The sequence below is a fragment of the Pongo pygmaeus genome, chromosome X (assembly GCF_028885625.2).
Source record: "Pongo pygmaeus isolate AG05252 chromosome X, NHGRI_mPonPyg2-v2.0_pri, whole genome shotgun sequence".
In the NCBI taxonomy this organism is placed as follows: domain Eukaryota; kingdom Metazoa; phylum Chordata; class Mammalia; order Primates; family Hominidae; genus Pongo; species Pongo pygmaeus.
Genome location: NC_072396.2, coordinates 123,789,692 through 123,803,457, shown reverse-complemented (window position 1 = coordinate 123,803,457; position 13,766 = coordinate 123,789,692). Strand labels below are relative to the sequence as shown.

Below are 13,766 nucleotides of genomic sequence, written 5' to 3'. Positions count from 1 at the left end.
TGGGTAGAAGCCAGATTACCGTGATTGCTGAGTGAATGGAAAGTAAGGATGTAAAGACATCAGAAGAGCAAAAAGAGCAATGGAACAGAAAAATCAGTCTAAGACCAGATTCCTGCTCATATGGAAATTTAGCATATGTAAGTCAGCAGGGGAAGAATGGACTATTCAGGAGATGATGCTGGGAAAATAGGCCATCTATTTAGGAAAAAAATAAAACGAGATCCTCTCACACAAACACCATTCACAAAAATAGATTCCCGTTGGACTAAAAACAGATTTCTAAAAATATAAGGAGAAAACATCAGAGAATATTTGTATAACTTTGGGGGTAGAGAAGGCTTTTCCAATCATGACACAAAATTCAAAAGTCATAGAAGAAAAGACTGATGGATTTAAATTCATTAAAATAAAAAACCCTTTTATATTGAAAGATACCATAAACAAAAGTACAAACAAGCTACAGATGGGGAGAAGATATTTGCAGCCTAAATAACAGACAAAAGATTCTTCTAAAATGGAAAAAGAGCTTCTACAATTCAATGAGAAATAAACAAATAATTTACAGAAGGGGTAATACTTATGTACAATCAACATATGAAATGATGGTCATTCAACTTCCCCAGTAATTAGAGAAATGCAAAATGAAACAAATTTTTTTTATCCATCAGATCTGCAAAAACAAAAAGGTGGTATAATACCCACTAACACGAGGTAATTTCATTCACGTTGATGGGACTGTAAATTGATATAGACTTTTTGGAGGGCAAATTTGGCAGTATCTATTAAAATTTTACATGTGAATAATTTATGATCCAGCAGTTCCACCTTTAAGTATACAGCCTAGAGAAACAGTTGCACATGCTCCTGAGAAGCATAGAGAAAGCGTGTTCACTGTAGCTTTGGTTATTGAATGAAAAACAATTTAAACAGTCTAAATTTCTACCAACAAAGCAATTAAATAAACTGTGGACTTACCATACCATGGAATTGTGTTTGGCAGTTTAATAGAATGAGGTAGATCGATATATACTCACATGGCTAGATCTCAGGATATGTTGTTAAGCGAAAAAAAGAAGTTGCAGAATGATCACGATGCGGTGTGTGTAAATCTGCCCCCCTCCCTCCAATAAAACCACAAATATTTCTCTCTATTTATGTGTGTAGATGCATAGAAAAAGGTCTGGAAAGATAATCAGCAAACTGAAAATAGAGGTTATCTGTGAGGAAGGAAGAATCAGTATTCTTTTTTTTTTTTTTTTTTTGAGACGGACTGTCGCACTGTTGCCCAGACTGGAGTGCAGTGGCGCGATCCCGGCTCACTGGAAGCTCCGCCTCCCGGGTTCACGCCATTCTCCTGCCTCAGCCTCCCGAGTAGCTGGGACTACAGGCACCCGCCACCACGCCGGGCTAATTTTTTTTGTATTTTTAGTAGAGACGGGGTTTCACCGTGTTAGCCAAGATGGTCTCGATCTCCTGACCTCATGATCCGCCTGCCTCGGCCTCCCAAAGTGCTGGGATTACAGGCGTGAGCCACCGCGCCCGGCCGAGAATAGGTGTTCTTGCATAAATAAATTTAGGTTAAGCGCGGTGGCTCTTACCTCTAATCCCAACACTTTGTGGGGCCAAGGTAGAAGGATCACTTGAGCCCAAAAGTTCAGGACCAGCCTGGATAACATAAAGAGACCCCGTCTCTACAAAAAAATAAAAAATTAGCCAGGTGTGGTGGTGTGTGCCTGTAGTCCCAGATACTCAGAAGGCTGAGGCAGGAGAATCGCTTGAGCTCATGAGTTCGAGGTCACAGTGAGCTATGATCATGCCATTGTTCTCCAGCATGGGCAACAGAGCAAGGCCTCGTCTCTAAAAAATAGATAAAAAAGAAAGCTTGTCTGAGCTGGGAGAAATACACAAGGCCATGTCTAGAGGGGGACAAGGAGGTCAGGGGCAACTCTTGAGGATGGGAGAGATGATGAGGGCTTGAACAGGAAGAGAATCTTTGAGGATAAAGAGGAGGGGCAGATTTGAGAGAACTGACAAGACTGAGAACCAAGTTGCTGTGGAAACCTAGTCCACTTTATAAACTTAAATGTCTACTATGTGACAAGTACAGTGTGAAGTGTCAGAGATACTAAGAAATAAGGCACAGTCTTTTTTTTTTTTTTTTTTTTTTTGAGACGGAATCTCACTCTGTTGCCCAGGCTGGAGTGCAGTGGTGCGATCTCGGCTCACTGCAACCTCCATCTCCCAGGTTCAAGCAATTCTTCTGCCTCAGCCTCCCGAGTAGCTGGGACTACAGGTGCCTACCACCATGCCTGGCTAATTTTTGTATTTTTAGTAGAGACGGGGTTTCACTGTGTTGGCAGGGCTGGTCTCAAACTCCTGACCTCAGGTAATCCGCCTGCCTCGGCCTCCCAAAGTGCTGAGATTATGGGTGTGAGCCACTGCACCCGGCCTCCACATTTTCACATTTTCTTTATTTAATTATTTTTTGAGACGGAGTCTCACTCTGTCACCCAGGCTGGAGTGCAGTGCCTCAATCTTGGCTCACCGCAACCTCCGCCTCCTCAGTTCAAGCAATTCTCCTGCCTCAGCCTTCTGAGTAGCTGGGATTACAGGCGCGTGCCACCACGCCCAGCTAATTATTGTATTTTTAGTAGAGACGGGGTTTCACCCTGTTGATCAGGCTGGTCTCGAACTCCTGACCTCATGATCCGCCCACCTTGGTCTCCCAAAGTGCTGGGATTACAGGCAAGAGCCACTGCACCCGGCCTCCACATTTTCTTTATCCGGTCATCAGTTGATGGACATTTGGGTTGTTTCCACCTTTGGGCTACTGTGAATAATTTACTCAAGCTGGGTTCACCAAGTCCCACCTCCCTGGCCTTCTTCCCATTGCTCAAACCTGTCAGACTGGTTTCTGCCTCAGGACCATCCTCACATTTATTATTCCCACTGCCTGGAATGCTCTTCGCCCAGATCTCTCCATGGCTCTGTCATCCTCATCCTTGCGGCTCAAATGTCACACCCTTAGAGAAGCCTTCCCTGATCACTGTATTTAAAGTAGTTGAACCCTCAATCACATGTATATCCCATTATCCTATTGGAGTATCTTCATAGTACATATCATTATCCGAAATGAATAAGTATTATTGTCTAGACCAGGGGTTATTTTGTGCCATTGGCCCCATTAGCAATCTAGTGAGGCCTATGGGCTCATTCTCAAAATAATGTTTTTAAATGCCTAAAATATACCAAGTATACTAAAAATACAGTTACTAAAATATTTAAAAATTGTGACTTAGTAATCCATGTGCTTCTCTATCAATTCCAGAAGTAATAATATCTATATGCAGGCTTAATAATTACCAGAATTTGAATGTCGTAATGAGTATAAATGCTATTTTGAGCTATTTACAACAATTGGAATGGGAAATGATGATATCAGTGATTTCTATTGGTTATGAAATCACAGGTACTGCTAACATTACTATAGATTGTTACCTATGTCTGTAGCTGAAGAAACTGCTAAACTTCAGTTAGAGATTAGTGAAAAAGATGTATTTTTTTCCTATCTAAGTTCACAGATCCTCTGAATTCTATTCACAGAACCTAGGAGGTCCATGAACCCTGTGTTAAGAACGGCTGTCTTGAAATGTCAAAGATTATCAGTAGTGATGGGGAGGGATGGAGTCTGTTGGAGCTCGTTTTGGTCGAAAATGGAGGAGATGAGGAGATCACAGTGAGCGAGGGAATCAAGAGCTAGAAGAAAGCTGCCCTCTGTGCCCTTCCATGGGACTTGGGTGTGGAGATGAAGAAATTTCCAGTTGAGAAGGATATGAGAAAAGCAGCATCTCTGAAGGATAGTCAGGTGTCACTTAGAGGAAGGAAGCAGTTTGGGAGGAGGTAGCCTATAAGAGTAAAGGATTTTGTTTACCACCCACTGGAGTCCAGTGAGCAGCACAACAGAGTGTGGGAGAGAGGTGGCCATCGTGGGAAGATGAGTCACTGGGGCCCGGGGGTGGAGGGAATGCAGAGCAGTAGGGGAAACTTTACTATGTTCCAGACAGCAGGCTAGACGTGGAGGCTACAGAGATGAATAAGACGAAGATAAGCCACCCATTTAGGATTCGTCTACACCAAATCCTGGTGGCTGATTGGCTGGTTTGGCTGGTCTGATCCATGTACATCTTGAGAGCTTCCGAGAGCCAGAGGCAATTGCAGTAAGACAGGCACAGGGTATCACTACAGATTTCGGGGTGTGTGGGGAAGCTAAAAAATGTACTTTTTAGCTTTATTTTCTTTCCTCCTTTGATTCCTTCTGCAAAGCAAAAAATGAAGTAAAAAAAATTATGTAATTGAGAAAAAAATGAAGCAGTGCCGTCATCAACTATTTCAAATCAGCAAAACATCCAAAAATTAATTAAATAAGCCTAGGGGATACATTCCCCACCCTCACTCCAAATTCGTCAGGAACCTTCTAAGGATCTTTGCAACCAAGAGATTCTTTGATGCGATTACCCTTCAGAACAGTGGCTCAGAGGGATCAAAGGAATAAAGAAAGGACTATGTTTTTAGAGTTTTCTCTGGGGCTTGGGAGGCGGAGGTTGCAGTGAGTGGAGATCGCACCACTGCACTCCTGCCCGGGCAACAGAGCGAAACTCCATCTTAAAAAAAAAGATTTTTCTCTGGGGCTCTGGAGATAGCCTGCACCTGGATCTCAGCTCTGGCTGCAGCTCTCAGAATCTAGGATCCTGTGATTCTTTTTTAAAAGGCTATTTTCCCCTTCTCTACTAGGGGGATCTTTCAAAAAGGCTCAGCCTGGGAGCTGCTGCAGGTGGGAGGCATTGGCTGGGCCCAGCTCCTCCTTTGATCATCATGTTCCCTTCTGGCAGCGGTATCTGAAAACTCCCTGCCCTGGGCCCACATGACAAGCCTCTTCTAGCCTGAAGGGAGGCAACCCTTCAGCCAGAGAGGCAGCAGACAGACAGGGGAGATGAGAACAAGAGGCAAAGCTGAGCTAAGCTGACCTAGTTAGAGCAGAAAGAGGCTGTAGGGGTGACGGGGATGACGTGGGAGGGGACTGGGACAGAGGGAGAGGGAAGTTTCCCAGGGAGGCCCAGGAAAGAGAGACATAGAGGGCTGACTTGTTTAAGAAGACTTGGCAAGACTTGGGGGCCACCTAGAGGAGCCGTGTGTGGAGACTCAGTGAGCTGGCAGGCCTGTGTCCATGTGTGCAGGGTGTGCGGAGGGGGGAGTAGCTTTACCAGATTTTGCCTGAATACTTAGTTTGTTTGTTTGTTTTTGGAGATGGGATCTCACTCTGTTGCCCAGGCTGGAGTGCAGTGGCATGATCTCCACTCACTGCAACCCCTGCCTCCCGGGTTCAAGCGATTCTCCTGCCTCAGCCTCCTGAATAGCTGGGATTACAGGCATGAGCCACCACACCTGGCTAATTTTTGTATTTTTAGTAGAGACGAAGTTTTGCCATGTTGCCCAGGCTGGTCTCAAATTCCGAGCTCAGAAGATCCACCCGCCTCAGCCTCCCAAAGTGCTGGGATTACAGCCATGATCCACTGTGCCTGGCCTGAATACTTAAAGTCACCACCTTGGGAGAAATGAGAATCAGAAAAATATCTTGACCTTGGGGGAGCCAAGTGCGGAGCTCCACTAAACCTAGCGAGAATGAGCAAAAGCCCTGAATGTTCTCACAAGATTGCCCAGCAGTGGGCCAAAGAGAGGTCTTGTTACCCACTGTGTACCCAGCTCTCATCTAGGCACTGTAGGGCGAGATAAAGGAAGCAAAGACATGAGCCCAGCTTGGAGGAAAATCAGTCCCTCTACAGATACAGCAAGTGAGCTCCATGCTGTGTTGGGGCCCCCTGAGGGACAGAGAAGTGCCCTTCACAGGCCTTGCCCTTTAGGAAGACACAATCTATTTGAGAGAATCCTTGTGAAGCAACAATAAGTAATCGAATGCCATTTCTTGTTATGCCCCTGACTCGCAGAAGGGATTTCTGGCATAAGTGGGGAAGGCCGTAGGAAGGAGGAGGGCACTAAGCAGAGCCCTGAGGTCTGGGAGGGCAGAATTGGGATGAGGAGAGAGAAAGGGGCATGCTAGTGAAGGTGCACAGGTGGGCATAAGTTTGGCTCATCTAGGGACCAAGAAGGTGGCCAGGCTGACAAGATCGGGGGCCCACTGAAGGGAGATGGAGAAATGCAGTTGGATGGGAGAGAGTCGAGATTACAGAAGGTATTTGAAATTTCCAAAAAGGACAGTGTCAAAATCCAAGTTTTTGACGGGGTCCGCCTCTGTCCCTGCTCTCCCTTTTAGCTACAAGCCCATCGTGGAATTCATCGATGCACAATTCGAGGCCTACCTGCAGGAAGAGCTGAAGATCCGAAGAGTGCTACACACCTACCATGACTCCCGAATCCATGTCTGCTTGTATTTCATTGCCCCCACGGGTCATTCCCTGAAGTCTCTGGACCTAGTGACTATGAAGAAGCTGGACAGTAAGGTATAGGAGGCAGGGGCGGGGGCGCTGGGGACTCACTCTTACTGATCTCTTGTGCAAAGTAGATGTGGGATTCCGGGAGAGATTTGTGGCATCCTCATCCTCTCCCTCATTCCCTGTCCCTCCATAAAGATGGTGTTATGGATCCAGCACCAGCGTCTTATGCTTTGTGATCTGTTTTCCCAGCACTAGGGATGGGCTTGCCCTGAGCTGTCTTTCTGCTCTGATCCCTCTTGAGGACTAGCAAAATGGCTCCCTGAGTCTAGGGGCAAAGGCTTTGGAAATGGAAAGCTGTTTTTTCTTTGTCCCAATGTTAACTGGCTAGAATCAAACATGCAAACTTGACTTTGAAAGTTATCATTCTTGCTATCAATAATTACTTTTATGATTGCAGTTAACATTAAAACCCTCATTATATGCCAGCCCTGTGAAGTACACATTATTGTTATCCTCATTTTACAGAAGAGAAAACTGAGGCTCTGAGAGGTTAAGTGACTTGCTCATTGTCATATTGCTAGCTACTGGTAGAGTGCAGATTCTGTGACACTCAGATCTGTAACCCCATGTTATAATGCTTCCATGCTCGAGAAATATGGCTGTGGGAATCAGGCATTGTCTTGCTTTAAGAAAAACTTGGCTAGGTGCGGTGGCTCACACCTGTAATCCCAGCAGTTTGGGTGGCCAAGATAGGCAGGTCATCTGAGGTCAGGAGTTCGAGACCAGCCTGGCCAACACGGCGAAATCCCGTCTCTACTAAAAATACAAAAATTAGCTGGGCATGGTGGTGCACACCTATAATCCCAGCTACTGGGGAGGCTCAAGCAGGAGAATCGCTTGAACCTGGAAGCGGAGGTTGCAGTGAGCTGGAATCATGCCACTGCACTCCAGCCTGGGCGACACAGCAAGACTCCATATCAAAAAAATAATCGAATTCACATGCAGCCATTTAGTAGCACATCCACTCTAAAACTGAATTTCAGCTCTCATCAGAATAGGAGCAGTTTTTCATTTTTTGCAGCAATGGGCTCATGGCCCATGAATAAAAGGCTGCTCTTGAAATGTGGCCATGCCCTGCATGTCCTGTATAGGGGCATTGGTGAGCCACATGGCTGCAGGCCTGGTAGATGGGCTGAGTTAAGCCTTTGAGATATATATATATATATATATTTTTTTTTTGAGACAGAGTTTCGCTCTCGTTGCCCAGACTGGAGTGCAATGGCACGATCTTGGCTCACCACAACCTCCGCCTCCTGGGTTCAAGCAATTCTCTTGCCTCAGCCTCCCGAGTAGCTGGGATTATAGGCATGTGCTACTACGCCTGGATACTTTTTATTTTTAGTAGAGACGGGGTTTCACCATGTTGGCCAAGCTGGTCTCGAACTCGCAATCTCACCTTGGCCTCCCAAAGTGCTTGGATTACCAGCATGAGCCATTGCCCCTGGCCTGATATATGTTTATAGTGTGTCAGTGGGGACTTGGCGAAAGTGCCAAGGAGAATAGGCTCTGCCTGCTGTTTCATCTTGGCAAGGGCTTTGACCCCTCTGCCCCCGAAAGACTTCAAGGGAGGTGCCTCCACGGTTCAGTCTTTCTTTGACCCAGCGACTGTGTGATATCAGGCTTCAGAGGCACTCCTAAGCCAAAGTGCAGAGGAAGCAGGATTTTTCTTCCACGTCTGGAGCTCCCAGACTCCCCTTTTAGAGTCCGGGGCCTGAGTGCCACCTAAGCCCCTCCCCCACCCCCCGTTGAAATCTACTGGCAGGAATGATTATGCTCTCCGTGTCAACCTGAACTTAGTGCGCTCTGTCTCACAAACACATGTGCATTTCAAGTTTCTTTACCTTCTGACAGTAAAAGCCTTGTCCCTTCTTGGAGGAATTTCAAGGATTAGGGTTCAGGTGGATTGAACTTTTGGTTGGCATTAGGCCTTTCTCCTGATGCCTGAAATTGGGCATTTATACTTGCTTTTATTACTGAGAAGTTAATCATGAGACTCAGGCAGTATAATTCTTTTTGCATAAGTCTCAGATCAAATTGTAACTATAGGTTCTTCCTCACCTAACTGAGTTGGTTAATTCAGTGTCTCCTGCCAGAAAGACAGCCAGATGTGCGTCCCCGCTGAGCACTGTCCCTGCCTCCTTTCCCTGCCATCTCTCATGTGGGTCCATATCACACCCGGCTTGGGCTAGCCCGGACCCGATGGGTTGGAACAATTTACTCTTAGCAAGAAGAGGCCACCTCTCCCCTGTCAGCCACAGATTCCCAGCTATCACCTGTCTGCTTCAAATCTCCCAAGCAGTAACCTTGATACCAAGATATCATACAGCTCATCAACTTGGATCTGAACTGGTAGACAGCTCATGCTTAAGACTATGGACTTAGGAATAAGGCTGAGTTTGGATTTGAATCCCAGTTCTCCTACTTACCTGCTCCATGGCCTTGGACAAGTTATTTAACCTCCCTATGCCTTAATTTCTCATTGGCAAAATAGTAGTAATAATACCTCCTGGAAGGGTTATTGTCAGGATTAATTGTGCTAATTCATGTAAAGTACTTAGTTCAGTGCCCAGCACATAGTTAGTACTTGTCGTTTATTGTATTGTCATTTGGCTGCAGAAGCGGCCAGTCCTTGACCACTGGGCTGAGCGGCTCCCTCTGGCAGCTGGTGGAAGTCCTAGGTCATGCTGCTATCAATTGCAGGTTACCAACAATGACCCCACTTTGCCCCTCCTCTCCCTAGGTGAACATCATCCCCATCATTGCCAAAGCAGATGCCATTTCGAAGAGTGAGCTAACAAAGTTCAAAATCAAAATCACCAGTGAGCTTGTCAGCAATGGAGTCCAGATCTATCAGTTTCCTACAGATGATGAGTCAGTGGCAGAGATCAATGGAACCATGAACGTGAGTGGGAGCAATTTCCTGACCATTTGCTTTTTATGATGATTATCATTATTTTAATGGCTTTAGAGACAGGGTCTTGCTCTGTTGCCCAGGCTGGAGTGCAGTGGTATGATCACAACTCATTGCAGCCTTGAACTCCTGGGCTCAAGGGATCCTCCCGCCTCAGCCTCCCAAGTAGCTGGGATTACAGGTGCACTCACCACACCTGGCTAATGTTTTAATATTTTGTAGAGACGGGGTCTTGCTATGTTGCTCAGGTTGGTCTTGAACCCCTGGGCTCAAGCGATCCTCCTGCCTCAGCCTCCCAAATTACTGGGATTACAAGTGTGAGCCAGCACGCTGACCCCTTTATTATTATTATTATTTTACCAAATAGCAGCAAAACATCTTCACCATCCATCTTAGTGTAGTCAACTCTTTTTTCTTTTACTTTTTTTTTTTTTTAAGACAGGATCTCATTCCATTGCCCAGGCTAGAGTACAGTGGCACAATCTCGGCTCACTGCAACCGAGAGATGTTATTTTTAAATATCAGGGTTGGCTGGGCACGGTGGCTCACACCTGTAATCCCAGCACTTTTGGAGGCCGAGGCGGGTAGATCACCTGAGGTCGGGAGTTTGAGACCAACCTGGCCAACATGGCAAAACCCCGTCTCTACTAAAAAATACAAAAATTAGCCAGGCGTGGTGGTGTGCACCTATAATCCCAGCAACTCTGGAGGCTAAGGCAGAGGTTGCAGTGAGCCAAGGTTACGCCATTGCACTCCAGCCTGGGCAACAGAGTGAGACTCCATTTAAAAAAAAAAAAAAATCAGTGTTATGCTTTGCTTTATTAAGTGTGAATGAATAATAATAATAAAAAACCTTGCCATCTTTCCTCTCCTCCCCCACTTTCCCCTACTAGAGGAATGAGTAATAAAGAAGGCAGAGAGGCAAACATCTCCTAATGCTTCCTTACAATGTGTTGCTGTTGCTGTGAAATCTTCAATGTTGTGATTTCAAGGAGACAGCTAATAGCTTTCAGAAAGCCTCTGCTTTAGGAACAGATTTCTTTTTCTCTATTGAGTGTCATCAGTTTTTCCTAATGACATAATGCCTGGGTATAGCCAAACTCAGGAAAGCCTTGTAATAAAAGCCATTTTTAGAAAACTTTCCTGCTGCCACTGCCCTCTAAGTTATCATTACAACTTCAGCTGCCACCTCCTATGAATTGGCCAACAAATTAGCATAGCAGGGCAGCAAGTCATTGTCTCGCCTGACTTCCTGTCCACGAGTACACCCGAGATGTGTTTGTTATCGCCAACACCATCTTAGACAAATCTGGCTCAAGGGTAAGGCTATCTAGAGCATGGTAGGTAGAGATAGGTCTTCTCTGACCGGCCGTGGGCATGGAAAAGATAAAAAAGATTAGCGCTTGTCCTCTCGAGAAGTCAGGGCATTTTGATGGAAACTAGGCTCTGTTATGAAGAGACAGCCTAGTCTGCAGAAAAACGGGAGCCTCGCGAGAAGTGTCATCTGTGTGCCACGGGCACTGATGTCTGGAAGCGTCTAGTCACCTCAGGACATCAGTCCCTATAGAGACCTTCTGAACACTGATGCCCTAAGTCACCAAGCAGCTTGCAGGCTTGTGGTTTGCTTTGCTAAGAATAAATAGGGACTGAGAGTACTCAGCCATCTCAAGGTGTCACACAGAACCACATCTTGGTACCTCGTGGATTAGGAGTGACAGTCATCCTGGGCTGTGTTCTCAGCTCAGCTCTGGCCTCCTGCTGAGCCTAGGGTAGGCTCAACCTCAAGGCTGGAAACCCCCAAGCTAGGCAGCAGCAGTTGTCAAGCATGCTGTTATGGCTGTGAAGGGATTCTGGGTCCTTAATTACTCATAATTGTGTTTCACTTTGAGAAACAAAATTCGAGGCTGAGCAACATAGCGAGACCTCATCTCTACTGAAATTAAAAAAAAATTAACTAGTGGCCGGGCGCGGTGGCTAATGCCTGTAATTCCAGCACTTTAGGGGGCTGAGGCGGGTGGATCACCTCAGATCAAGAGTTTGAGACCAGCCTGACCAACATGGAGAAACCCCATCTCTAGTAAAAAGACAAAATTAGCCAGGCGTGGTGGCGCATGCCTGTAATCCCAGCTACTGAGGAGGCTGAGGCAGGATAATCGCTTGAACCCAGGAGGCGGAGGTTGCAGTGAGCCGAGATCGCGCCTTTGCACTCCAGCCTGGGCAACAAGAGCAAAACTCCATCTCAAAAAAAAAAAAAAAAAAAAATTAACTGGTGCTGTGGCGCACACCTGTAGTCTCAGCTACTTGGTCGGTGGGTGGCCTAAAGTGGGAGGATTACTTGAGCCTGGGAAGTTGAGGCTGCGGTGAACCCTGATTGTGCCACTGCGCTACTGCAGGCTAGGTGACAGAGCAACACCCTGTCTCACAAAAAAAAAAAAAAAAAGAGAGAGAGAGAAAGGAAAGGAAAGAAACAGAAAGTAAATAGAGAGAGAGAGAGAAAGAAAAAGGAAGGAAGGAAGGAAGGGAGGAGGGAGGGAGGGAATTCCAGTGGAAGGAAGGAAGGAAAGAATGGAGGAAGGGAGGAAGGGAGGGGAGGGGAGGAGAGGAGAGGAGCAGGGAATTCCAGTGGACTCAGGATTATCCCTATCATAAATCACTCACCACTTACCCTCTTGCATCCCACTGTGCTTTGTTTTGTTTTGTTTTGTTTTGTTTTGAGATAGGCTCTCACTCTGTCGCCCAGGCTGGAGTACAGTGATGCAATCAATCTCAGCTCACTGTAGCCTCCACCTCCTGGGTTCAAGTAATCCTCCTGCCTCAGCCTCCCGAGTAGCTGGGACCACAGGCATGCACCACCATGCCCGGCTAATCCACTGCGGGTTTTTTTGAGTGGGAAAGAGAGGAGTGGCCTCACAGCTAGTGTGCCTGAATTGGCATGCCTGTGAGAGGAGCTTCCATGTGAGTGTTTTGTGTTACATGCGCTGTGATGGGAAAGAGGGTGCTATCAAATACACACAGAGGATTGCTTAGCCTGCCTGCCACCGAACAACTATGTCAAAAGTCCCCAGAGTCTTCACACAAGCCGTGGTGTATGAAGCTGCATCCTCAGGACCTGGGCTTGGGTGGTAGGAGGAATTGGTGCTGGTCTTTCATTTTGGATTTGACTCCAGCCCCACAGCCTCAGCCACCCCAGCCAATTGTCATAGGAGCTGGATTGGAAGAAGTGGAAGAAATCTGTTGCCTGAGTGGAGAAGACTGTACAATGTCCTGTCTCTCACCATGGGGGACTTTTGTGGCAGGAAACGAGAGTAATGAGGTCCCAGCCACCACCTTGAATTATGGGTGGCTCCAGAAAACCTTATTTTAGATTGAGAGGGAAGAGAAGGGAGAGCGAGTTCTTGTTGCATGCTATTTTCAACCCATGCTCTGATATCTCTCAAGGTTGTAGACTTTAATACTAAGAATTGCTATGTTATTTTACATTTAATGATGTTCTTTGAATGGCTGAAACCATGGCCAGGACCAGCAAAAAGGCCCAGTTACTTAATTGACTAAGCTCCATTAGTTGTCCATTTGTGAGGTCTGGGGTTTGGTTCCCACAAAGGCAATTGACATTTGGGCCCAGTGAGAACGCATGGCTGAACAGTAGGGTCATAGGGAGACCCACAGGCACAAGTCCATCCCTTCCTCTGAGACAGCAATGGTATTTCTGTTGTTTCCATGTACTTTTACAGGAATCACCAGTGGTTGACTTGAGAGCAAATCAGCCAATGGTTTTGTTCAGTCACCAGCAGGAGCCTGAAATGGGGACTAACATAACTGGGAAATACTGTCCACCCTGGGAGGAAACCAAGCCCAATCAGAATATTATCATTAGATGAGGAATAAAAAGTTCTGACAGTGTCTATTTCACTGGGCTAAGCAGTCACCTAGCCTCCCAAGTATAATGGATGCGGTGAAATAAGAATAAAGTAACTCACGCCAATTGGGTTATTAAGTACTTTACGATATACCAAGAAGAATTTAAGTTAGACACAAGTCAGTAAAGGTGGTGCTATGGTTTGATTGTGTCCCCTCCAAAATTCAGGTGTGGCCAGTATGATAGTATTAAGAGGTCGGGGCTGGGCGCAGTGGCTCACACCTGTAATCCCAGCACTTTGGGAGGCCAAGGTGGGCGAATCACGAGGTCAAGAGATCGAGACCATCCTGGCCAACATGGTGAAACCCCATCTCTACTAAAAATACAAAAAATTACCAGGCGTGGTGGCTCATGCCTGTAATCCCAGGTACTTGGGAGGCCGAGGCGGGCAGATCACCTGAGGTTGGGAGTTCGGGACCAGCCTAACCAA

General features: G+C 46.3%; 1 protein-coding gene across 4 annotated transcripts in view; it reads left to right on the top strand.

Moving 5' to 3' along the window:
* The window catches only part of SEPTIN6 (septin 6), a 78,941-nt gene that overhangs the window by 34,348 nt on the left and 30,827 nt on the right, over positions 1–13,766 (top strand). For all 4 annotated transcript variants that reach the window (XM_054473260.1, XM_054473257.2, XM_054473259.2 and 1 more), the window contains exons 4-5: positions 6,329–6,515; positions 9,250–9,411. In XM_054473260.1, the coding sequence (XP_054329235.1) occupies positions 6,329–6,515; positions 9,250–9,411 (349 nt within the window). The remainder of the gene's footprint in view (positions 1–6,328; positions 6,516–9,249; positions 9,412–13,766) is intronic.